This window comes from Diaphorina citri, unplaced genomic scaffold (assembly GCF_000475195.1).
Source record: "Diaphorina citri unplaced genomic scaffold, Diaci psyllid genome assembly version 1.1 scaffold12, whole genome shotgun sequence".
Lineage (NCBI taxonomy): Eukaryota > Metazoa > Arthropoda > Insecta > Hemiptera > Psyllidae > Diaphorina > Diaphorina citri.
The window spans coordinates 342456-369661 of NW_007377451.1; the positions used below are offsets into that span (position 1 = coordinate 342456).

Sequence of the window (27206 nt, forward strand, 5' to 3'; positions counted from 1 at the left end):
ATATAGCGCCATAAATTTATGTCTTCCCTTCTACCTCCTCCGTTCATTGTCTCTTCCATTCTCCTTCTCTCCTCTTTCATACCACTGTTGATCCTCCCTCTCCTCCTATACGTCTTCTACCTCTTGTTTTTCTCCTCTTTCACCTTCTTCCTCCTCTCCTTTTCGATATCATTCTTCTTCTCCTCTCCCCACTCTCTTTCTTCTCCTCTTCTTTTCCACCTCCCGTACACGTACATTATTCTCCTTCTTCTTCTTCTGATTCTTCCTCTTCCTCTACTCTACTATTTCTTCTCCTTCTTCTGCCTCCTTCTTTTCTTCTTCTTCCTCCTTTTCTTCTGCTCCTTACAGATCACCGTCCTTCTCCCCATCCTCCTCCTCCCCTCCCCTCTTTCTCCTCCTTCCCCTACTTGTGACATAGTCGAAATTTCCATCATTTTCCATTCTAATTTATTCGAACCATATCCTCCCCCGTACACCCCGGGTTCGATTTCGGGCGTCCACGTTTTTTCACCTCTGTCAATGAGTATCACACTAGCCTTTTACACTGGAGTTTGGAATACGGTATGCCTCGTGAAGATATCTGAGTAGCAGCGCCCAGTGGCGGCAAAATGAACTTCATAGAGTTGAATCAGAGCCGGAAAATTTTTCTACTCCGCCGAGAATAGAACCCAGGTCCTCCGGTGTACAAGCCTAGTATAATATCCCCTCTAAAATAAAATGTAATCTAACGGCCTTTGATGAAACGGGCAAGGAAAGCACGGGCCGTTTGATAAGTTCGTGGACTCGGATACTTCTTCTTGGTATGAAGTCCAAATGTAGGTGCCACTGCAAAGTATGTCTTGTTTTAGGAAGGTACACCAAGTTTCATATGGCTTTCTCCTATCCTGTCTTCCTTCTCTCTTCGATTTCTGGACGATAAGACCATAGCAGTTACAGTTCCCTCTGTCAAACTCTTAAGAGTTGAATGGATCAGTGAAGGAGGCTCTTATTAATGGGATGATATCTACGAAATTTGTGAAGATATCAGCTTCATCACGAATTCAGGCAGCTCCCAATGAATCACTAAAGTTAAGCTACGTCATCCTTGGTTAGTATCTGGATGGTGGGTGACCCTTTGGGTACGCGTGTTGCTGGTTTTCCCCGACCCCTCTCAGGCTAGGTGAGGTTAACAGTTATACAAGGAGGTTAAACTTTTTTTTTTGAGGGAGCCAAAGAGACTAGAAATAGAAACCCAATACTTACAAAGTGTCTCTGAGGTGAAATGTTCTGCAGTTGTTCCAAATCGGACAGTTCACTGTGTTCAGACTTCTGTTTGGTGGGTGTGCCCCCTCCTGCCCCCTCTGACACCAGCCCTGCTCTCATCTGCAGGTCTTTCAGTCTTTTACCATAGTACGCTATTCTGGAGGACTCATCTTCAGGCTCTGGAGTCAGGGCCGGAGCTACGGGGGAGGCCTGCGGAGCCACGCCTGAGACCAGGTTGTTATCCGTGTCTGTGAAGACGAGAAGAAAATAAAGAAATTTTGAGGAGGAGTTTTTAATTGTGTTAGGCCATACTTAAATGGTTGTCACAAATATCGTTCAACAATTATTACACCTTGATACATTTTATGATTTGGCTTGAACTCGAACCACCAACCTCCAGATCCAAAGTCCAACGCGTTAACCACTGCAACAACATATATTTTTCTTTAATTTATTTATTTATTTTTTAATTGAGAAAAGAATTTTCTTTTTTTTTTTTCACAACCTCCGTGGCCAAGTGGGTATCACTAGGCTTACACACCAGAGGTCCCGGGTTCGATTCCCGGTGGGGTCGAAGTTTTTTCGCTCTGTGCTTGGAATTCGGGGTAGGTACCTACACTTATCCTCGTGAGGACAATTGAGCAGCTACTTTATTCGAGTAGCGACCAGTGGCAGCATTACCAGCGTAAAAGGATTGATGATACGAGTAGATGACAATTAACAGTAAAGGAGGCACTTAGTAATGCTGTGATATTCACTAAAGTTGTCAAGAAGCTCTGTATTTTACCACAAACAATTCATAGAGGGAACTGTAACTGCCAGGGTCTTACCGTCCCGAAAGCGAAAAGAGATGAGGATATGAGAAAGCCAGTCATTCCGAAAACGAACCTTATCCGTATGCGATAAAATCCGCCTCGGGCGGGAATCGAACCCATGATCTAGCGCTTACAAGGCAGCTTGACTCCTTAAAACACAAGCTAAATGTAAAATTAGAGAGGCGTACTACGGGATGGGCATGATACGACACAGACCACAGGCGTCTAATGAAGCAGCTGTTTCATGGCTACGAAATAAAAACGGCGGTGGAACACTCATAAAAAAATCTCCGAGTTAAAACTCAGAACTCGCTTCGTTCTATTATCTCACCTCTCTTGTTTTCCTTATTACTCTGTTCACATCGTATTTCAATCTCAATGTTCTTGAGTCCCCGCTTGATATAATCCTGGAATACTTGGGAATATTGAGTCAGATCTATGGGTTGTTCTGGATGTTCCTGCTTCCATTTGTAGAGAAGTCGGAGTCCCTGTGGGAAAAGAAATAAACAAGTCAAATTAATCTCTTATGTCATCATCATAGTACAGTGTTGTCAACTCACCTCATGTGACGTCATAGTACAGTGTTGTCAACTCACCTCATGCGACGTCATAGTACAGTGTTGTCAACTCACCTCATGTGACGTCATAGTACAGTGTTGTCAACTCACCTCATGTGTTTCTTCCTTGTTGCCAATTTTCTTGAATATCTCGGTCAGAATGTCTGCATTGGCTTTGGTTACTCGCATTATATTCGAGCTTGCCGTGTTGCCGTTTTCCACACTTTCCGTCTCGGGAGGGTGGGGGGAGTTTTGGCTGGGTGATCTGGCAACGTCTTCGGATTTGAATTGCTGGAAAATGATCGAGATATAGGAGTTGTAAGGGTCTGGTTGAGGGAAAAAGATAGCAGTCAATAAAATTTATAGACAGCTCTATATCTAGTTATTCCCAGACCCTGCATGTCTTTTATGGCCGATCTTACCACTAGGAGTTAAGTGTCCAAACACAGTCGACTGAACCGTCCACACTGCCTTGACAACATAGATTCACCTCGTCGATCGACCATGTGTGGACACATGTCAGTACGTATACAGCTATTGAATAAATACATAATTTTATTTTAAGACAATATTTCTAATCTAAAGAACGTACATTTAGGTTTGTCTTTTAAATCGCTAGGTGACCGCTCTAGGGGTACAGCTAGCTACCCAGTTTATAACAAGGAATGATTCCATGGAAATACTCTGCACTTTGCACTTTACGACTTGGGTCGAATTTCTATAAATAAGGTCTTATTGTCCCGAAATCGAGGAGGTGGACGGGATAGGAGAAAGCCAGCCGTTATCTGTTTGAAGTGTTAGTGGTTTTCTTTGACGTCACCCATTTGATTTACACAGGTCAGTGTTTTCTTAACTCTGGATTAACTAAAAACTCCCTGTGGTAAGATCCGGCATAAGTATTCCCTGATTTTGATTCTTTCGATCAAAATGAGGGATTACTAGAAGACAGATTTGGAGATATCACTTACCATTACGGTGAGGTACGCCAAATGGGTAGAAATGAGTTCTTTTGGTTTGTAACTGAATCAAGGAGAACTAAAAGCGATCTAAGACAGCAAACTCTTATTTGTACTCGAATACAGTTAGTATATTAATGAACTGAGTAAAATCTTTCAGTCATTCTTCAAACTTTCTAACTCTTAACAAATGAGTTCTTTTGGTTTGTAACTGAATCAAGGAGAACTAAAAGCGATCTAAGACAGCAAACTCTTATTTGTACTCGAATACAGTTAATATAATGAACTGAGTAAAATCTTTCAGTCATTCTTCAAACTTTCTAAATCTGAACTCCTAAAGAGTGAATGACAGTAGGGTTTTAGCACACGACAGGTTGTCCTTTATATGCCAAGGTTTTAGAAGACTTAAATAGCCCAAATGGGTAGAAATGAGTTCTTTTGGTTTGTAACTGAATCAAGGAGAACTAAAAGCGATCTAAGACAGCAAACTCTTATTTGTACTGGAATACAGTTAATATAATGAACTGAGTAAAATCTTTCAGTCATTCTTCAAACTTTCTAACTCTTAACTCCTAAAGAGTGAATGACGGTAGGGTTTTAGCACACGACAGGTTGTCCTTTATATGACAAAGTTTTATAGGACTTAAATAGCTCGCCCTTTTACTGATATTTCAACCAACTCAACTGTAGTCACGAGGCTGAGTGCACCCCGAAATTCACGACGACTTTAGATACAAAAATCTGGCGATGCTAAAGTTTCCTCATTCCTCCCCAGAAAAGTATTTCATATTCCTACAAACATTGTGCACTTTCTATTCGAAGAGAGAAGATTGGTTTCGGTATAGGAAAAAAGTATAAGAAATGTATTTCGTTCTACGATAGAATACTCACAGTAATTTTAAACAAAGGACAAAAAAACAAACAAATTTAAAGCACACAAAACGTTAATTCCAAAAAGAGGCATTATCTACCCTGTTCGTCTCGGGCGGGAATCGAACCCGCAACCTATCGCTTACAAGGAAGGCGGGAAGATTAAAGAAATGCAAATTGGATAGTAAATTCAAGGAATCATCCTCTGAGGAAGAAAAATTCAAAATTAAAAAGAAAAATTCATTAACGTTTTATTCTAAGATTTTTACGTACGAGAGTTCAAGAGGTAATAAAATAGAAATTAATAAATTCATCACTTTATCATGCCTTTAAGATTTCCCGGGGTCTCTTAGAGTTAACTTCGATTAGGTTAAACAGTCTGATTGGATAATGTTAAACTAAAGTTTAAAATCAAACAGTCAGACTTTAATCTAATTGGTTTAAGATATCAGCCTCAAATCCCTTACTATATATAAAAAAATAATAATAAAATAAAAAAAATAGCTAAGGTTGAGTGAGAAAAGCATCCACTTTTTTTCCAAGCCAAAACCAAATGTCAGCCCAAAGCAATCAGCCCCAGGGCTGATTGAGAGCCTGATAAAAAACGCCGACCCTGTCTGAACACGGGAAAAGGCGAAGATGTTTGTTCGTTTGACCATTAATTCCCAAACGGTTCGTGCGATTTTGATGAAATAGGGCTGACACATTTAACACCTAGAGGAGCTTTGGTTTCTAGATTCCGGAATACATTGGGCCTATGGAAACCCCGCCCCGTAGCGTGAGTTTTAAAATTAACTGAACCTCCAGAATAAAATACATTGAAATTGTTGCTATGGTTACCTTATCAGTGACTATCAGAGTCTCCACTGCTTGCATGGCTTTGAGTGCTACATCACTATCAGGGCTGGATATCTGTTCTATAGTGTTAAATACATTGAAATTGTTGCTATGGTTACCTTATCAGTGACTATCAGAGTCTCCACTGCTTGCATTGCTTTGAGTGCTACATCACTATCAGGGCTGGATATCTGTTCTATAGTGTTAAATACATTGATATTGTTGCTATGGTTACCAATACTGGGTGACATAGTGCGAGCTAGGGAGGGGTTGCCGTTGGGAAGAGCTGATGAGGGCAGGGGACTGTGAACATAGTGCGAGCTAGGGAGGGGTTGCCGTTGGGAAGAGCTGATGAGGGCAGGGGACTGTGGAGAAAAAAAAAAAATAGTGAGATTCCCCCAAAATACCATTTTTGTGTTGCAAATTGAACGCCAAGAAATTGGTCAAAAAACGAGGACGCTTCCTGTTCAGACACCCTGTAGTTTTGTTCAATCAGTATTTCAATACGTTGGTTAGATATTCTAGGCCTTTGAGTATCACCCTGTATGTTTTACCTTCAATATAAGATATGGAATGAACGAGAGAGAAACGAGGATTAGTGAGTTTTGACTAAACCGTTCCGTATTTGGATTGTCAGTCAAGGGTCAAGGTAAATTTGTCAAGGGTCAAGGTAAATTTGTCAAGGGTTAAGGTAAATTTGTCAAGGGTCTAGACATAGGTACCTTACCCTTGGGACCAATTTAATTTGAAGTCTATTTGTTCCGTGATTACTTTCGAACTGTCAATCCGATTTCAATGAAATTTGCCATTTAGCAGTCATGTTTCCAAGTGGGCAGGAGAATTCAAACTTAGTTCAAGTTAGAATTTTGGATTAAGCCATCCTCATTTGTTGATTTCAAACTCACTATCCAATCAGATTCCTATTTTCAAGAGTTCATGTCACGAGGTTCAACTCGTAAGCCAAGTTTAAAATCAGATTGTTACCGCAACCATGTATGGACAGTGGTCCCGAAAAAAAGCTATTGCTTGCCATGCAAATGGTTCGCACACAGAAAACAGATCAAATCTCGATTGTCCTCTAGAGGCTCGGGTCTAAAGCATACTATGTCTGCGTCCTAGACAGATCTGGACTATGTTGTCAAGGTAACATTTACATTTTAAAATTTATGATCATATCATTTTTGAATATTCTAATTCCTTGAGAATATGATGTAGAGCATCTTCATTAACCTTCTCACATAGAGGTGGTACATTGTAAAGCTGAAAATATAACGTTAGAACATTAAAAGAGCTGAACACACATTAGACTCATTCGCAAGCTCAATGAAATGCTCTACCTGAGTGCTAGGTCTCTCCACACTTGCCTTGATACCATCAAACAGAACTCTGAATGTAGCACTGGGAGAAGAAATAGGAGGATTGGATAAGATAATTGCGTGGGAATTGGAAATTTCTTGGCGCTCAAATTTTTATACAAAAAAGTTGTTTTTGGGGGACATCACTATTTTTTGTAACTTTTTTTAAAGAGGTTTGATAGAGGGAACGGTAACTGCTAAGTTCTTATCGTCCCGAAATCGAAGAAGGAAGACAGGATGGGAGAAAGCTTTTGGGGGACATCACTATTTTTTGTAACTTTTTTTAAAGAGGTTTGATAGAGGGAACGGTAACTGCTAAGTTCTTATGGTCCCGAAATCGAAGAGAGAAGGAAGACAGAATGGAGAAAGTCATCCTGTTTATAAGTTCAGGATAAAATCCGCCCCGGGTGGGAATCGAACCTAGAGCTTACAACCAAGCTAACTAGGCTGGCCAAAAAAGTGAAGTAGTATGTAGTATCACTTTCTATACAAACTAATAGTTGGAATGGACCTTCCAAAGGTTACTAACCCAGAGCTTACAACCAAGCTAACTAGGCTGGCCAAAAAAGTGAAGTAGTATGTAGTATCCCTTTCTATACAAACTAATAGTTGGACTGGACCTTCACAAGGTTACCTCTATTCCCGCCCGGGGCGGATTTTATCCTGATGGGATAATGTTTATTCTCGGGACGGCTGGCTTTATTCTTTTATCCTGTCTTCCTTTTCTCTTCGATTTCGGGACGATAAGACCTTAGCAGTTACAGTTCCCTCTGTCAAACCTCTTCAAAAAGGTTGTGAAAAAGCTACTATGAACTCAAAGCGAGAAAGTTTTAGATAACACTTCAGTTGTTAATTTAAGACCGGTTTTAGCGTCATCTATGTTAAGTTACGCCGATCAAGGCCAATAAATGGATGGGTGACATTATATTGGGAATAAAGGGAGAACGGGCTCTAGTCTTGATTTTAAATCATTACAATTTTGTACCAATGAAACAACTGCTACATTAGACTCGTGTGTTCTGTGTCGTGACACGCCCATCCCAGAGTATGTTTCTCATCAGATGAACTAGGAGAGGCACAATTTTCAGAGAAAAATCCCAGTTGCAACGTCAACACATGAAAGTAGGTATGTAACTAATTTAAATCGAGATGAAAGTTAATTTTTTTTTATGGCATTAGGAAATCGAACCGAGGGACTTTCTGAATGTCAAGCAAGCGCGTTACCACTGGACTAATAGTGCCATCGTAACTGACAAATAGAGTTCGGCCCTTCTTATATATTAATTAAACTTGAACCCTCACCCTTTTAATTAGAGAGCAACGACCTTATTCAATCTTCAACCATAAGTCAAGCGTGCCGGGAGGCGCGCGCCCAAGATCGAGAAAGCTGGAGAAGGTTCTGCTGAAACCTGTCATATGACAGATCTACTATTATATATGTATATATACTGCCCAAAATTGGTAATAGGCATCAGAAACTTCGGAAATTTCCTACAGAGTTCTGGGGCTATTCCAAAAAGAACTTGGCATTTACACTTTGAATACCGCAATTAACATGACTACTCACGATTAACATAACATGTTGGCTGTTTCAGGCAAAAATGGAATTTTGAATTTTAGGGTTAGCTGTTCTCCTCCCTGTTTATAGTCCCACAGCCAGACGCTAGTCTTCTCTCTGTTTAATGTTTTATGGCATTAGGAAATCGAACCGAGGGACTTTCTGAATGTCAAGCAAGCGCGTTACCACTGGACTAATAGTGCCATCGTAACTGACGGATAGAGTTCGGCCTTTCTTACTCCATTTTCAACCATATATTAATTAAACTTGAACCCTCACCCTTTTAATTAGAGAGCAAGGACCTTATTCAATCTTCAACCATAAGTCAAGCGTGCCCGGAGGCGCGCGAATGTCAAGAGTTCGAAGCGCCGCCCGGCCTATTTTAACTCGAAACAGACTTTCAAGGTTTTCCGGAATTTTCAACTCCATTAATTTAGTCATGCTTACTTGTTAATCAACGAGCTATTTTTTGACGAGTGCGCACCCAAAGGTCATCGGACTTCCTAGTTGAAGTGGACTGTACATAGGTACTGATTTTCTCTAATCACTACAGGCTAAAAAATTCCCGGAGGGACGGACCCCGCTTGTTATTGATAAGATTCCGTACACCGAAAGTAAGTATTGATAAGATTGATCGAACAAGTTGCGTTTAAAATTTAAAGTCGAAGGTGTAGGGAAATATTGGGATGCGAGAGGAAAAATGGCCTAATGGTCAAAGATCCCGACATTTGCAACATACATACATACATACATACATTTCACAACCGAACTCACCTGTCCTATTTGTCGAAACACTTTCTCTCCGTCCAAGAAGTACGCCTGTACGATACAATTCAGAGCCGCAGTCCGCACGCTATTGTCCCGGTCTCCAATCTGTTTGGCTACCTCCTTCAGAGAGCCGGGCACACATACACTCATCCCGTACATCTCAATAGACCAGGCTAGGACGTCTAGGCATTCGGTACGCTGACGGGCATTCTTGGACTTGAGTCCGTCCATGACATAGTTGAACAGACGGGCCATCGGGTAGACGGAGCCGAGTTGACGGAACAGAGAGCGGACGCTCCCGCGAACGGCGTCTTTGGGATCTCCGATCTGAGGAATGAGATTTGTTATTTGTAGTTGTTAGTTGTACGTTTGTATATTTGTAATACCTATACGTTTTACAACACGTATAAAATTATCGAGAGATTATTATTGGGATAGCCTTTATCGGGGGATGGAAAGACTGGGATGGACTCGGTTGCCAAATACATTAAGTGAGAAAAAAGTTTCGTTTAAAAATAGTGATATCCCCCAAAAATAAAATTTTTGTGTTGAAAATTAAACGCCAAGAAATTAAATTGGTCAATGTTTTCTCTTTCTTTTCCGAAGGATTGGGGTTCGCTTCCTGTTCAGACACCCTGTAGTTTTGTTCAATCAGTATTTCAATACGTTGGTTAGATATTCTAGGCCTTTGAGTATCACCCTGTATGTTTTACCTTCAATATAAGATATGGAATGAACGAGGACGCTTCCTGTTCAGACACCCTGTAGTTTTGTTCAATCAGTATTTCAATACGTTGGTTAGATATTCTAGGCCTTTGAGTATCACCCTGTATGTTTTACCTTCAATATAAGATATGGAATGAACGAGGACGCTTCCTGTTCAGACACCCTGTAGTTTTGTTCAATCAGTATTTCAATACGTTGGTTAGATATTCTAGGCCTTTGAGTATCACCCTGTATGTTTTACCTTCAATATAAGATATGGAATGAACGAGGACGCTTCCTGTTCAGACACCCTGTAGTTTTGTTCAATCAGTATTTCCAATACATTGGTTAGATATTCCAGGCCTTTGAGCAGGACTGACGGGTTGGTATCGAAGAATCGTAGAGTCATCCATTTCAGTATGAGATCCAGATTACATGTGAGTGCCTGTACGTTATGGTGCAGATCCTGTAATAGAGAGAAACAATGGATTAGATGGTCAGATGTAGTTAGTAACCTCAGTGGTGCAGTGGTTAGCGCGGTGGACTCTGGATCTGGAGGTTGGTGGTTCGAGTCCAAGTAAAGTCATAAAATTTAGCCTAGTGTATTAAGCAGGGAACGACATTAGTGATGAGCATTAAAATTCCTTTTCTTTTGTTAGATGTAGTTCTGCCTTGGTGGCGTAGTGGTCAAGACGCTCGCCTGGCAAACAGGAGGGCGCAGATTCGATCCCAGCCGAGCCGAGGCATGGAATTCTTATTAAATTGAAAAAGCGACCACATAATAATGGACCTCTAAGGGTTAGGTTGTACAGGCGTTAATGTCGCCTAGTGGTTACTTTCCAATTTGGAAGAAAAAAATCTTCTTTTTTCCCAACTTTTTTTTTCTTTTTCATCAGTATATTAATGAAGTCTTCAAATAAATTATATTGATCACAAGGGAAAAGTAAACATAGGCCCTGATTTTAATAAAAATACATTACCTCATTCAAGCTATCAATAGCTTTCAAGTGATACTTGAAGTCTGAATGAAACATATTGGCAATTAAGAGTTTTGTTCACATTAGAAGCAGTCATACACGATGCACGCTACAATGTAATTTTCTATCTACGTTTAAAGAGCAGGCTCTGCCGAACCGTGTGGTATTTATAGGACTTGGATACCGACAAGTATAAGGCTGTGGTGAACGGAAATAAATATCTCTGTTCAGTGAGATACCCATTTCTGTGAGACTCTCACGATGCACGCTCAGTTTTCTATATAGACTTACATTACCTCATTCAAGCTGTCAATAGCTTTCAAGTGATACTTGAAGTCAGAATGGAACATATTGGCAATTAGAGTCTTGTTCACATTGGAAGCAGTCATTTGATCCCTAAGCAGATCGACAAATTCTTCCCGGGGAGTTGTGAAGTTCCATTTCAATATCTAAAACAAAGACAACATGGGTTAAAAATACAGCGAGGTGCACAAATAAGACTGAAAAGTCCCTTTATTCCAGAAGTAAGCTACTAATATGTGGTCTAAGAAATTTAACTAATTTCTTGGCGTTCAATTTTCAACACAAAAATGTTGTTTTTGGGGGATATCACAACTTTTAAACAAAACTTTCTCGTCTCTCTTCTTCTTCCTAGCCTTTTCCAATTTAATTATGGTCGACGTTTCTTGTCAGCCCTTTAAAGGCAGCCCAATTGTGTACCTCACGTCCTGATAAATTTTTCTCATCCAATTCTTGATTTACAAAATCTTTCCACTTTTTCTTCGGTCTACCTCGACCTTTTCTCCCCCTCTCTTCCATTCTCTGAACTTTTTACACTATCTAGCTCTCAACTCTTTTCACCCCAGGAGACATAAGTCGCTCGACTCCAGTGTGAGAGATCTCTCTTTCATTTTCATAGGTTTGGATTTTCAGGAAGCATCGCGCTACACCGAGCTACTAAGCGGGGTTTACCAAATCAGAATTGAGATCGATCTAGGATTATTGGATTGGATATAATACCAAATTACTCAGTGTAATCTAGAATTGAAGTCAATTCCAACTTCGTAAAACGCGGTCTAAAAATCTACGCTTCCAAAGGAAGAGCTGCTCCAAACGCTTCCAAAGTGCAAAGCGCCTAAAATAATAGATCTTTTTGTACTTCATTCACTGTCGGAAACAACTGACAAATAAACGCAAGACTTTACCTTAAGTTTGGATTCATCTATAACTCGTTGATGTTTCATGCTGTTCACTTGAAGTAAAGGTGATGTATCCAAGTCTTCGTCTTTCTTACTGGACTTACTGGTGGGCTTGGCTGGAGCTATGTTTGTCTGAAATACAAAACACAAACTATATTTACACAGAGTTCTGGGGCTATTCCAAAAAGAACTTGGCATTTACACTTTGAATATCGCAATTAACATGACTACTCACGATTAACATAACATGTTGGCTGTTTCAGGCAAAAATGGTATTTTGAATTTTCTCATAACATTTTGGAATCAATTGAGATACCTTTGGCCCCTACACGACGCTCTTCCGATCTAGGAGAGGGTGAATAAGGAGGGGGGGGGAGAATAGGTAGGTATATAGAATCCCAGATCATACTGTCAACCTGTAAATTCTTCGAAGGAGTAGGGTACTAGTTCTAGGAGTCGCCCCTTGAGAGAGTTTTTGAAGTCTATCGGACCAAGTAACTTTACTTGGTCCGATAGACCCCAATAAGAGTAGATGAAAATATCTTCTTTATCAGGCGAATACTGGGGTGATGGTCTCTAGCCATGATTATTTGGCTCGTCCTGAACCAGAGTCAACCATTGTGAGGACTTGTGCTTGTTCTTCAAAAGCAGAGAGAACCCTTTGAAACCATCAGCTAGCCAGGCTGGTTAGTGTTAGCTGTTCTCCTCCCTGTGTATACAGCGAGTCCTTCCTCTTAAGATGTCTGTCAGCATACCAAACTTCCTTCTTCCCCTCGATCTACTTCCTTCGAATTTTATGTCCATGATTTTTGGACAGTATTGCTGTCCAAAAATGGTAATAGGCGCAGTAAAAGTGACTCAAAAGTGGATTACTCATACCCATACATGCAGAGGTATACAGCGCACAGCTAGACGCTAGTCTACTCTCTGTTTTACGTCCCCTAGCCAGATTGCCCCTTTCAAACTGATGGTTCATTTAACCCTTCTCTGTTCGCAGTACCACGGTCGGCTACTGTCTCACGGACATCGCTGCCTATCTAGGCGACGCTAAGAACGGAACACTGGCCGGCGAAGTGTTAACGTGTCTAGCCGAGGCCACCCGATTGGACTTCGTGTCGGCCGAAGTACTCAACTAAAGCGTTCTCTATCACCTAACCCTTAGACTTCACTTATTATGGTCCATTCCTCAAATAAATGAGATTGAAATTCCATTTCTCGGATGGGATTGAACCCGCGGCCTCCTGTTTACCAGGCCAGTGTCTTAGCCATTACGCCACCGAGACAAGGTATTTAACTATTTCTTCTTTTGTTAATCAATTGCTTACTTCATCCTCTTTTTTTCCCTCCTCAGCCGGCCGCTGCCCAAACAGTGAAGACACTCCTGGATAAAACCCGCGGCTCTGTACCGGACCGTTCTGGAACGGCTGAGAAACCGGTCAAACCTAAACCAGGTGCACCGAACAAACAGGCGCCTAAATCAGGCGGCAGCGGTGGCGCCCCTAGTGGGGGAGGGGCCAAACCTGTCAACTCGGCGACTATGTCCCGCTCCAAGTCTAAGGTGAGTGATAAACTAGTAGTTCAGTGAACTGTGAAACTAAATCTGAGATGGAGATAAACATGGCTTTATTAGGGAAATTTCCAAAGTTTCTGATGCCTATTACCAATTTTGGACAGTATTGCTGTCCAAAAATGGTAATAGGCGCGGTAAAAGTGACTCGAAAGTGGATTACTCATACCCATACATGCAGAATACTCAACTATGCGTTCAGTGTGCAGAAATCGCCCAAAGTTCAACAGGAGGCCCTCACCTGGCTGTCGAAAGCTATACTTGAGTTTGGTTTTGTGTAAGTAGAACTGAATTATTTCTAGACTTTTGTTTTTTCAAGATGGGTGTTAACCGCCGTTTTTATTTCTTAACAACGAAACAACTGCGACATTAAACGCATGTGGTCTGTGTCGTAGTATGTCCCTCAGATGGGCGAGAAGAGACACAATACTTCCCATTTAGGTGCTGATTAACACGAGAACATCAGAAAGTAGCCCGTTGAAATATTTGCATTCGACTGATGGGCTTCATTGTTTCTGCCCTTATCGCCATTTGTTTCGCTATTGGTTTAATGTGTGCCTTTAACTTTTTTTGTACTTCATCTAGATATTTCATCTCTGAATGATTTTTAATAGTAAATCAGGTAACTGTATAGATTTTCCTTGAAAAAAGGACGCCTAGTTAATCAATTATTTTTCACGTTTTTCCTATGTCTTTCCCCTCGGAACAGGACTGAAGACGAGTAAGTATTCCTCATTAAGTTTGTACACGGGAAAAAGCGAGGAAAAAGAAAGAACAACGAAAGAAGATTTTTTTTTTCTCCAAATTCTAAGAAATGGTCAAACTAAGATAAATTTTGTCTCTTCCAGTGTCGAACCCAAGTCCCTCATGGAAAACGTCAAGAAAGCAGTGGCAGCTTCTAACCCTCAGGTCCGGACCGCTTGTATCTCCTTATTAGGCACCCTGTACTTGTACATGGGGAGACAACTTAGCTTCTTCTTTGAAAATGAGAAGCCAGCCCTGGTTCAGCAAATCAATGCTGAGTTTGAGAAGGTAAGCACACCCGTGCTTGTATTACTAGGCACCCTATACTTGTACAACGTACATGGGGAGACAACTCAGCTTCTTCTTTGAAAATGAGAAGCCAGCCCTGGTTCAGCAAATCAATGCTGAGTTCGAAAAGTTGGGCAAAAAAGTACTTAATATATCCTGTAATTTCGCGGCCATGAAACAATTTGGTTCAGCAAATCAATGCTGAGTTTGAGAAGGTAAGCATACCCGTGCTTGTATTACTAGGCACCCTGTACTTGTACATGGGGAGACAGCTTAGCTTCTTCTTTGAAAATGAGAAGCCAGCCCTGGTTCAGCAAATCAATGCTGAGTTTGAGAAGGTAAGCATACCCGTGCTTGTATTACTAGGCACCCTATACTTGTACATGGGGAGACAACTCAGCTTCTTCTTTGAAAATGAGAAGCCAGCCCTGGTTCAGCTAACAATGCTGAGTTTGAAAAGTTAGGCAAAAAAGTACTTAATATATCCTGTAATTTCGCGGCCATGAAACAATGGCTACGTTAGACTCGTGTGGTCTGTGTCTTAGCATACCCATCACGTTTTATGTCCCTCATCTGATTTGGAAGAAGCGACCCACTACTTCCCATTTAGGTGTTGGGTCAACTCAAGAATACCAAAAGGTTGTAATATTGACAATCAAAATACGAGTTTTTTTTGTCGACATTGGAAATCGAACCCATGATCTTGTGGATGTTAAGCAAGCACGATACCTACCGCTTTACCCCCTCGCTTTAGCCAATACATAAAACACTTTTCCCCTCTCTGGAAATGCAGGAATTGTTTTTGATTGTTACGTTTAACTAGCTATTTATATTTAATTAGTGGCTTGATTTTTAGCTCAAGGAATTGTTTTTGTTTCTTTTCAATCTGGTAGACCCCTGTATTAATTCTCTTCCATTATTTTCCCCCCCAGCACGAGGGTGAGTCCCCCCCTGCACCTACCCGTGGTATGGGAGGTGGAGGAGGAGGTAGATCAGATGATCCTAACGGTTTTATGTCCCTCATCTGATTTGGAAGAAGCGACCCACTACTTCCCATTTAGGTGTTGGGTCAACTCAAGAATACCAAAAGGTTGTACCTAATATTGGCAATCAAAATACGAGTTTTTTTTGTCGACATTGGAAATCGAACCCATGATTTTGTGGATGTTAAGCAAGCACGATACCTACCGCTTTACACCCTCGCTTTACCCAATACATAAAACATTTTTCCCCTCTCTGGAAATGCAGGAATTGTTTTTGATTGATACGTTTAACGAGCTATTTAATGGCTTGATTTTTAGCTCAAGGAATTGTTTTTATTTCTTTTCATTTTGGTACTTAGACCCCGTGTATTAATTCTCTTCCATTCTTTTCCCCCCCAGCACGAGGGTGAATCCCCCCCTGCACCTACCCGTGGTATGGGAGGTGGAGGAGGAGGTAGATCAGATGATCCTAACAGTGGTGGAGGGGAGGGGGAGGAAGAGGATGGCCCCCAGCAAGCAGACTTCAACATCCAGGATGTGATGCCCCGAGTAGATATTAGTGGACAAATCACGGAAGCTATACTCAACGAGTTGACAGATAAGAACTGGAAGGTAAGTGGACTTGAATATTAGTGGACATTGTTCAATGGTGGGAACTTTAGTTCAAATCCCAGCAAAGACAAAAAATATTAAGTCAGGAATGTTCAAGCTCAGACATTATTTTTTAGAAAGAGGTTTGATAAAGGGAACTGTAACTGCTAAGGTTTATCGTCCCGAAAGTGGAGAGAGAAATAAGACAGGTTAGGAGAAAGCCAGCCGTTCCGAGAACGAACCTTATGTGGTTCGGATAAAATCCGCCCCGGGCGGGAATGGACCCCTCAACCAAGCTCTTACATGGCAGACGCGCTACTCTAGACTGGCTCAACTCATATTCAAAGATTTCAAAGTGCCTAATTGGTACGAATGCTTAATCTATGCTTCTAAGATGATTATAATTCAACAATGTGGGTAACAATCTAAATCGATGTGTAGGTACTTTTCAAAAATTGTTCGATTCGTCCAAATTCAAAATTCTGCTTTTCCATTGGCTATTACACTTGTAAGATACTTTTCCATACTTTGGTGATTTAGGGCACTGGGGTGAAAAGAGTCGAGAGCTACATAGTATAAAAAGTTGAGAGAATGGAAGAGAGGGGGAGAAAACGTCGAGGTAGACCGAAGAAAAAGTGGAAAGATTTTGTAAATCAAGAATTGGATGAGAAAAATTTATCAGGACGTGAGGTACACAATTGGGCTGCCTTTAAAGGTCTGACAAGAAACGTCGACCATAATTAAATTGGAAAAGGCTAGAAAGAAGAAGAGAGACGAGAAAGTTTTTGTTTAAAAGTAGTGATATCCCCCAAAAACAACATTTTTGTGTTGAAAATTGAACGCCAAGAAATTAGTTAAAGTTCTTAGACCACATTGGAAACAAGTAACAGTGTTACTTCAACACCAACAGTCTGGAGTTTTGTTAGTTGCTACTTGTGATTGTTTGTGGGAAAAATCATTTTTTTAATCAATTTCTTGTGCTGTTGTTACTCCAATGTGAAAGTTCATGTTTCTTTGAACAAGATTCAGGACGTAAGCAGTAGCATCTTGCGACTTGCTACTTGCGACGTGTTACCTCAGTGCGAAACGCGCCTTATAAATCCATCCTTAGGTCACAAACCAAATACGTCCCCTGGCTTTATGAAAATTGTATCTCATGTAAAGCTTAACCTTTATAAATCCATCCTTAGGTCTCAAACCAAATACGTCCCCTGGCTTTATGAACGAATGAGGTAATGTATTTTTATTAAAATCAGGGCCTATGTTTACTTTTCCCTTGTGATCAATATAATTTATTTGAAGACTTCATTAATTTACTGATAAAGAAAAGAAAAAAAATTGGGAAAAAACGAAGATTCTTTTTTCTTCCAAATTGGAAATTACTAATAGGCGACAGTAACGCCGGAGCCCTTCTGTACAACCTAACCCTTAGAGGTCCATTATTATGTGGTCACTTTTTCAATTTAATTAGAATTCCATGCCTCGGCTCGGCTGGGATCGAATCTGCGCCCTCCTGTTTGCCAGGCGAGTGTCTTGACCACTACGCCACCGAGGCAGAACTACATCTAACAAAAGAAAAGGAATTTTAATGCTCGTCACTAATGTCGTTCCCTGCTTAATACACTAGGCTAAATTTTATGGCTTTACTTGGACTCAAACCACCAACCTCCAGATCCAGAGTCCACCACGCTAACCACTGCACCACTGAGGTTAGTAACTACATCTAACCATCTAATCCATTGTTTCTCTCTATTACAGGATCTGCACCATAACGTACCTTAGGCCTCAAACCAAATACGTCCCCTGGCTTTATGAAAATTATATCTCATGTAAAGCTTAACCTTTATTACAACAACAAACCAACCTCAGTCATCTTGAAAAAGCCTACGAGTGAGGCGAAACTCGAGTCGGTGTAAATAATAATCCCCAACTAAGAGCCCTAGTCAAATAGAAAATAAGGTAGGCCATTATCTAGTTTGGGTGTCTAATATGAATCTAATTGATAACAATTCCCCTTCGTTCGACGTAGATCTTTGTTTTATTTACTTATTTTTAGCTCTTTATTGTGAAAACCTTGCCTAACCAACCATAACGTACAGGCACTCACATGTAATCTGGATCTCATACTGAAATGGATGACTCTACGATTCTTCGATACCAACCCGTCAGTCCTACTCAAAGGCCTAGAATATCTAACCAATGTATTGGAAATACTGATTGAACAAAACTACAGGGTGTCTGAACAGGAAGCGTCCTCCCTGCCGTGGCCCTGGTAGAGATTATAGGGCCTGCTATGGGGACACCCTGTAAGAAGTTTGTGAGGACGTTCTTCCCGGGACTACTGCAAGGCATGGGAGATAGTAAGGTAAGCAATAAGCCTCATATCAATCAATACTAAAAAGAGTTTAAAAGCCTGGAAAAGAATTCAGTTTGTAAGGTAAGCAATAAGCCTCATATCAATCAATACTAAAAAGAGTTTAAAAGCCTGGAAAAGAATTCAATTTCGAACAATTGCCTCAAGAGCATCGGAAAATGGTGAACATTTTACTTGGAACTAGAAAGTTAGGGAATTTTGCTCCTTGTCCGTGCCCTAAAGTGACAAATAGTTAAATGAAATACAACTCATCTTTATCTTTGACCTACTGTATATTGCATAATACCTGCATATGAAAGGGCTCTTTTAAACTCGAATAATTATAAATATAAAATTCCATACCTCAGCTGGGATTGAACCCACACCCTCCTGTTTACCAGGCGAGCGCCTTGACCACTACACCACCGAGGCAGGTAAAAGAAGTGTCTTTTAAAGGTCAAAAGTTCTACAGAAAAGTCCTGAGTAATATCTTTATTATTATTTACCTCGGGATCTGCGAGTCGAAAAAGAAGAAAGATCCATAGGTAGATCTTTGTTTTATTTACTTATTTTTAGCTCTTCGTTGTGAAAACCTTGCCTAACCAAGCACATGAGCCCTATTCTTCTGACCATTTCCTATGCATTTCAGATCATCACGGACATAGAAGACTCCCCTGGTACAGCCCAAGTTCTCATCCGAATATTAAACAAGAAGCCTGGCTTCAAAGATAACAACTTCCAAGTTCTCAAACTCAGACTGGAGAGTGTCAAAATTATATGCGAAAAATGTAAAATTACAAGGTAAGTCACTACATTCTGTCGTTTCTCTGTTATTGTTGTTATAGTGTTCAAATGCAGTCAAGACACTCAGGAGGGTGTGGGTTCAATCCCAGCCAAGGTATCGAATTTCATCCCAAACGTTGTTCGAGAATTCAACCACAATAATGGTAAGCCTATTATTATTGTATTAGCTTTGGCTTTAGCCGGTTGGTGGAAATAGAGTAATAATAATAATAATAATATTTTTTATTGTATTGATACCTTTTGGTGTGTACAATTTTATCTTAATTTTAATAGGCCTTATAATTAAAACTTAATTAGTAAAAACTAAACTTAGCTTAAAGTTAAATTTAAATGTAGTCCTATGTAGGTATATCGCAGCAGTATGCACCACTAGAAAAGAAGAAGAAGGAGGTAAATGTAGTCCTATGTAGGTATATCGCAGCAGTATGCACCACTAGAAAAGAAGAAGAAGGAGGGAAAAATGTAAAATTACAAGGTAAGTCACTACATTCTGTCGTTTCTCTGTTATTGTTGTTATAGTGTTCAAATGCAGTCAAGACACTCAGGAGGGTGTGGGTTCAATCCCAGCCAAGGTATCGAATTTCATCCCAAACGTTGTTCGAGAATTCAACCACAATAATGGTAAGCCTATTATTATTGTATTAGCTTTGGCTTTAGCCGGTTGGTGGAAATAGAGCAAGAAGCCTGGCTTCAAAGATAACAACTTCCAAGTTCTCAAACTCAGACTGGAGAGTGTCAAAATTATATGCGAAAAATGTAAAATTACAAGGTAAGTCACTACATTCTGTCGTTTCTCTGTTATTGTTGTTATAGTGTTCAAATGCAGTCAAGACACTCTGGAGGGTGTGGGTTCAATCCCAGTTTCCTCTTGGTGTCAATTCTTGTAGTCTAATGGTACGAATGCACTACTCATAGCATCTAGAACACAGAAAACTCAGTAAAAAGTTTTACTAAGAATAGCTTGGTTTTACACTTTTTCCATACTTCACAGACATGGATCCGTAGTTCGGCAGTAACCTGTATTAACAAATGGGGAGAGACTTGTGGCTTCAAGGAGTTCTTTGATGGTGAAATGATAGCAGATGCACTCAAAGCAGGATCACCCATACTGAGGGCAGAGTTGTGGGCGTGGCTAGCTACCACTCTACCAGAAGGTGAGTTCAATGTGAACGACAATCTTTTTTTCCAAGAGTTTTAATAGAGAGATTTATAACAACAGAGGTCTTATTTATCCCTTGTCGTCTCGAAGTCGAAAAGAGAAAAAGGCCAGGATAGGAGAAAGCCAGTCATTGCGAAAGCGGTTCGCTTTCGCTTTAAGATAAAGTTTGCTTCGGGCGGGCATCGAACACGTGACTTGGCGGCTTGGCGCTTACAAGCCAAGCATGTTACCTTCCAAGCTAACTAGTCTGGCTATTTTCCTTTGAATACTCTGTATGCACTCAAAGCAGGATCACCCATACTGAGGGCAGAGTTGTGGGCGTGGCTAGCTACCACTCTACCAGAAGGTGAGTTCAATGTGAAAGACAATCTTTTTTTCCAAGAGATTTGATAGGGAGAATCGTCTCGAAGTCGAAAAGAGAAAAAAGCCAGGATAGGAGAAAGCCAGTCATTGCGAAAGCGATTCGCTTTCGCTTTAGAATATGAGATTAACTTAAGTAAGGTATGTACAATGTGAGAGACAATCTTTTTTAACAGATTTGATAGAGGGAATTATAACAGCGGAGGTCGTATCGTTCCGAAGTCGAAAAGGAGAGAAGGAGGACATAGGAGGAAGCCAGCCGTTCCGAGAACCAACCTTATCTGTTTCGGATAAAGATCGCCTCGGGCGGGCATCGAACACGTGACTTGGCGCTTACAAGCCAAGCATGTTACCTTCCAAGCTAACTAGTCTGGCTATTTTTCTTTGAATACTCACTCTGTTATTTCATATCATCGAATAGGTATCTTATACCTCTGTGTACTTACTTCTATCTGGTAATGAAAACAACTATACCTAATTATTAATCTATATTCATATTTTATTATGCTACGACACAGACCACAAGCCTCTAATGTAGCAGTTGTTTCATTGCTACGAAATAAAAACGGCGGTGGAACACTCATCTTTTTAATTTTTAAACCCTAATATTTTAACTTAAAATCATTTCAATTTCATTTTAACTGTAACTAACAATGTTGTCTGAGAAGTATGCTGTGTCGTTTTGGTAACCCAAACTTTGGTCAGTCCGTCAATAGGTTTTATTGTTTCTCTCTAACCCGTTCTTCTCTCCCCTCTTCCAGTGAAAACAGTTCCTAAGGAAGAGCTCCACGCATGTCTACTTTTACTATATAGTAATCTGGAAGACAGGAATGCTGATGTGAGGAAGAATGCTGCAGATGCCACGCCAGGATTTATGATACATCTGGGCTATGGACCTATGAGCGCAGCTTGTGAAAAACTCAAGGTAATTTGTTTCATTTATGGTTTAGTGTACTTTATATTTGAGAAAAAGAACTCATACGAGGTCCCTAATTTCCTTTTTGTGTTGAACATTTCTGGCAGAATCTCTTAAAAACCTGATAAACCCTTCGGGAGTAATGTACGGGCACGGTTGGTTCAGTGGTAACGCGCTTGCTTGCCATGCAGAAGGTCCCGGGTTCGAATCCCACCATCGACAAAAATTTGTACTCGTTTTTCGATTGCAAATATTTCAATGGGTTACTTTCTGATGTTCTCGTGTTGACCCAGCACCTAAATGGGAAGTATTGTGTCTCTTCTCGCCCATCTGATGAGAGGCATACTACGGGATGGGCATGCTACGACACAGGCCACAAGCGTCTAATGTAGCAGTTGTTCCATTGCTACGAAATAAAAACGGCGGTGGAACACTCATCTTTTAAAAACTTCAAACTTCTTCAAAAAAACCCCGTCTCGAAGAATCTCTGAAGTTAAAGAGACGTGAACCCCCCTCAAAAAAATTAATTAAAAAAATCAGGTGGATAGACGTGAATTTTCATTATTGCAAATATTTCAACGAAACCGTTGAAATATTTGCAATCGAAAAACGAGTACAAATTTTGAGCAGAGAATTGACATTTGAGAAAAAAAATGGAAATTCAACTAACTGTGTTAAGACTGCAAAGCAGTTAAGCATAGTTGTATTCGATTATGTCACTTTTAAGCCAGTCATCATACGAAATTCCTCTTTGGACTATTTTGGACAATGGCCACCTAGCACACCCGCTGCCAGTCCAAAGAGAAATTTCGTATGATGACTGACTTAAAGTCACATAGGTAATTGAGTACAACTCATATTCACATGCTTGTCACAAAATAATGTTCCCCACTAAATACACCTCGATAAATTTTATGACTTAGATTGCTCCTAATGTACAATACCATCCGAGTGGAAGAACGAGGTTAACGGCGGAAGCGTTCTCTATCACCTAACCCTTAGACTTCACTTATTATGGTCCATTCCTCAAATAAATGAGATTGAAATTCCATTTCTCGGATGGGATTGAACCCGCGGCCTCCTGTTTACCAGGCCAGTGTCTTAGCCATTACGCCACCGAGACAAGGTATTTAACTATTTCTTCTTTTGTTAATCAATTGCTTACTTCATCCTCTTTTTTTCCCTCCTCAGCCGGCCGCTGCCCAAACAGTGAAGACACTCCTGGATAAAACCCGCGGCTCTGTACCGGACCGTTCTGGAACGGCTGAGAAACCGGTCAAACCTAAACCAGGTGCACCGAACAAACAGGCGCCTAAATCAGGCGGCAGCGGTGGCGCCCCTAGTGGGGGAGGGGCCAAACCTGTCAACTCGGCGACTATGTCCCGCTCCAAGTCTAAGGTGAGTGATAAACTAGTAGTTCAGTGAACTGTGAAACTAAATCTGAGATGGAGATAAACATGGCTTTATTAGGGAAATTTCCAAAGTTTCTGATGCCTATTACCAATTTTGGACAGTATTGCTGTCCAAAAATGGTAATAGGCGCAGTAAAAGTGACTCGAAAGTGGATTACTCATACCCATACATGCAGAGATTTGAAGTTAAATAAAACCATCCAATTGAAAGAGGGTTTACTCGGCTCCCATTGATTCCAAAATGTTATGAGAAAATTCAAAATTCAATTTTTGCCTGAAACAACCAATATGTTATGTTAATCGTGAGTAGTCATGTTAATTGCGGTATTCAAAGTGTAAATGCCAAGTTCTTTTTGGAATAGCCCCAGAACTCTGTGTAAATATAGTTTGTGTTTTATATTTCAGACAAACATAGCTCCAGCCAAGCCCACCAGTAAGTCCAGTAAGAAAGACGAAGACTTGGATACATCACCTTTACTTCAAGTGAACAGCATGAAACATCAACGAGTTATAGATGAATCCAAACTTAAGGTAAAGTCTTGCGTTTATTTGTCAGTTGTTTCCGACAGTGAATGAAGTACAAAATGATCTATTATTTTAGGCCCTTTGCAGTTTGGAAGAGCTCTTCCTTTGGGAGCGTCGATTTTCAGACCGCGTTTTACGAAGTTGGAACTTCAATTCTAGATTGCACTGACTAATTTGGTATTATATCCAATCCAATAATCCTATATTGATCTCAAGATTGCACTGAGTAATTGGGTATTATATCCAATCCAATAATCCTAGATCGATCTCAATTCTGATTTGGTAAACCCCGCTTAGTAGCTCGGAGTAGCGCGATGCTTCCTGAAAATCCAAACCTATGAAAATGATAGAGAGACCTCTCACACTGGAGTCGAGCGACTTATGTCTCCTGGGGTGAAAAGAGTTGACAGCTACATCGTGTAAAAAGTTGAGAGAATGGAAGAGAGGGGGAGAAAAGGTCGAGGTAGACCGAAGAAAAAGTGGAAAGATTGTGTAAATTGGATGAGAAAAATTTATCAGGACGTGAGGTACACAATTGGGCTGCCTTTAAAGGGCTGACAAGAAACGTCGACCATTATTAAATTGGAAAAGGCTAGGAAGAAGAAGAGAGACGAGAAAGTTTTGTTTAAAAGTAGTGATATCCCCCCAAAAACAACATTTTTGTGTTGAAAATTGAACGCCAAGAAATTAGTAAAAGTTCTTAGGCCACATATTATCTCGCATTCTGATTGGTTCTTTCATTTTGGGTCGATGACTCCTTGCTGCCATATTCAAATGGATAAGGTATAGTCTTCTGACCATTTCCTATGCATTTCAGATCATCACGGACATAGAAGACTCTCCTGGTACAGCTAAAATTGTTCAATGATTCCCTTCTCTATCCACAGGTGAAAGCCGAAGCCCTGACCAAAATCCAAACCATGATCACAGAGGCCCGGTTCATTAAGGGACTTTTCAGTCTTATTTGTGCACCTCGCTGTATTTTTAACCCATGTTGTCTTTGTTTTAGATATTGAAATGGAACTTCACAACTCCCCGGGAAGAATTTGTCGATTTGCTTAGGGATCAAATGACTGCTTCTAATGTGAACAAGACTCTAATTGCCAATATGTTCCATTCTGACTTCAAGTATCACTTGAAAGCTATTGACAGCTTGAATGAGGTAATGCATTTTTATTAAGATCCTGATCCTAATAAAAATGGTTTATTTTGGCCTTGGAATCAATTTATTTCGAAGAAACCATTTAACTGATAAAACAATAAGTTGGGGGAAAACCGATGATTTTGCATTGAGTTTTTCGACGCAGCATAGGTTCCATTCCCGTCCAGAGCAGATTTTATCCTCATTGGATAAGGTTTGTTCTCGGAACGTCAGCTTTCGTCTATCCTGTCTTCCTTCTCCCTTCACTTTCGGGACGATAAGACCTTGGCAGTTACAGTTCCCTCTATCAATCCTTTCCAAGGGTTGGGCCGATTTAGGTTGAATATCGGGTCCGATCTAGCCTTTGGGGGGCCATTTGCGGGTCATCTTTCTGACTAAATTGTACAGACTGAACCGCTAGTCCATTTTAATTAACCCATTGTTTCTCTCTATTACAGGATCTACATCATAACGTCGAACTGTCCGACTTACAGTTGAGAAGTTGCGGTTCCCCTCCATGCGCTTCCATCGGACTTCCCAGTTGACGTGGACTGTACCTACCTAATTTGTTTAATATTCAGTTTATTATTATTCTTGATTTGATTTTACTTTTATGTAATGATTTAAAATCAAGACTAGAGCCCGTTCTCTCTTTATTCCCAATATAATGTTTAAGTCACTCATCCATTTATTAAAATGTGAAAAAAAAATCCCACAATTACTCAATTAACTTTAAGTCACCCATCCATTTATTGGCTTTGCTCGGCGTAGCTTAACATAGGTGACGCTTAAACCGGTCTTAAATGATCGACTGAAGTGTTATCTAAAACTTTCTCGCTTTGAGTTCATAGGTCGTCGCGACAAATTTCAAGATCAGAGCTCATTTGTGTGAGAAAATGTGAAAAAAAATCCCCCAAAAACCAGTTTTTTGGCTTTATGGTTCTCTGGACAAAATTAACACCACCATTTTCGTGTTCCTGGTAAAAAGACCTTTAATTTGATATATAGGTCGACCAGGTTTGGATAAGTCCTTCTATAGGGACATATATAGGTCGACCAGGTTTGGATAAGTCCTTCTATGGGAACAGACAGACTGACAGACAGACAGACAGACACACAGACGACACCGAAGCGAACACAATAGTCCGTCCCTTATACCTTTTTATTACTATTGTAATAATAAAGAAAGGACGGACTAAAAATTGGCATTTTTCTGTTCCCCAGATATCCGAGAAGGACATGTCCCTGCTTGAGGAACGGATCAAGCGGGCGTCCAAGACCCGTCGTCCCGTAGTGCCCGTAGCGACGGTCAAACCTACGCCATCCCGTGTAGCGGCCTCGCCTGCCAGACCTACTAACCATGTGGAGGAGGAAGAGGAGGAGGAGGATAGGGAGGACGAAGAAGAGGAGGAGGAAGCGATGGAAAATCCTCGCGGCCTACCCGTCGCTCCTTCACCTTTGAGGAAGTAAGTTGGGAGCAGGCCAGTTTAGTCTGGCTGGGTTACTTTACACAGGGATAAACAGGCAGTATATAAGCCTAAAATTTCCCTTGCTAAACAATTAGCAAAGGAAAATTTAGGCCTTGTAAAATTTGTAGCCAAAACCAAATGTTAGCCTAAAAGCACTCACCCTAGGGTTGATTGAGAGGCTGACGAAAAACGCCAACTCCGTCTGAATATGAGAAAACACAATAAAAAAGGAGTTTTTTTTTTTTTTTTTTTTTTTTTTTTCACCGAGATTTGATGAGGATTGCAAGAGACAAGAACAACATCGCCAATATAATTTCCAAACTCCGCTAGGAGAGGAACCTTGACAAGAGGAAAAAGAAGTATGATCTTTTCTAGCTGGTTGACTTTAAAAAGGGAGTAGATCAGCTTAGTTTGGCTGGGGCAGGTACTTTAAACAGGGAGCAGGCCAGTTTAGTCTGGCTGGGTTACTTTACACAGGGATAAACAGGCAGTATATAAGCCTAAAATTTCCCTTGCTAAACAATTAGCAAAGGAAAATTTAGGCCTTGTAAAATTTGTAGCCAAAACCAAATGTTAGCCTAAAAGCACTCACCCTAGGGTTGATTGAGAGGCTGACGAAAAACGCCAACTCCGTCTGAATATGAGAAAACACAATAAAAAAGGAGTAGAAGAAGAAGGAGAGTCGAATTGGAACTCTCTTAATTCTTTCAGTCTTTAATACCTCCTCTGGCTTTATACTATGAAAATTGTTTGTAAAACTTTACCTTAGGCGGCTTTCACACTGAGGTAACACGTCGCAAGTAGCAAGTCGCAAGATGCTACGTAGCATGCATCTTCAAAAACCAGACCATTATTTCAAATGAAACCTTCCTCACTGAGGATACATGTTGCTACTTGAACCCTGGAAACAAGTAACAGTGTTACTTCAACACCAACAGTCTGGAGTTTTGTTAGTTGCTACTTGTGATTGTTTGTGGGAAAAATTATTTTTTGAATCAATTTCTTGTGCTGTTGTTACTCCAATGTAAAAGTTCATGTTTCTTTGAACAAGATTC

The 27206-nt window shown here is 40.5% G+C and overlaps 1 protein-coding gene across 1 annotated transcript in view; it reads left to right on the top strand.

Annotated features, from left to right (window-relative positions):
- The window catches only part of LOC103506613 (protein mini spindles), a gene marked incomplete at its 3' end in the record, with an annotated part of 84261 nt that overhangs the window by 51274 nt on the left and 5781 nt on the right, over nt 1-27206 (top strand). Inside the window, exons 16-28 of the mRNA XM_026821548.1 lie at nt 12837-12971; nt 13597-13683; nt 14116-14127; nt 14255-14438; nt 15371-15401; nt 15873-16033; nt 18112-18193; nt 18259-18377; nt 20161-20323; nt 21450-21613; nt 22796-23002; nt 23422-23547; nt 24551-24703. Coding sequence (XP_026677349.1) covers nt 12837-12971; nt 13597-13683; nt 14116-14127; nt 14255-14438; nt 15371-15401; nt 15873-16033; nt 18112-18193; nt 18259-18377; nt 20161-20323; nt 21450-21613; nt 22796-23002; nt 23422-23547; nt 24551-24703 — 1624 coding nt within the window. The remainder of the gene's footprint in view (nt 1-12836; nt 12972-13596; nt 13684-14115; nt 14128-14254; nt 14439-15370; nt 15402-15872; nt 16034-18111; nt 18194-18258; nt 18378-20160; nt 20324-21449; nt 21614-22795; nt 23003-23421; nt 23548-24550; nt 24704-27206) is intronic.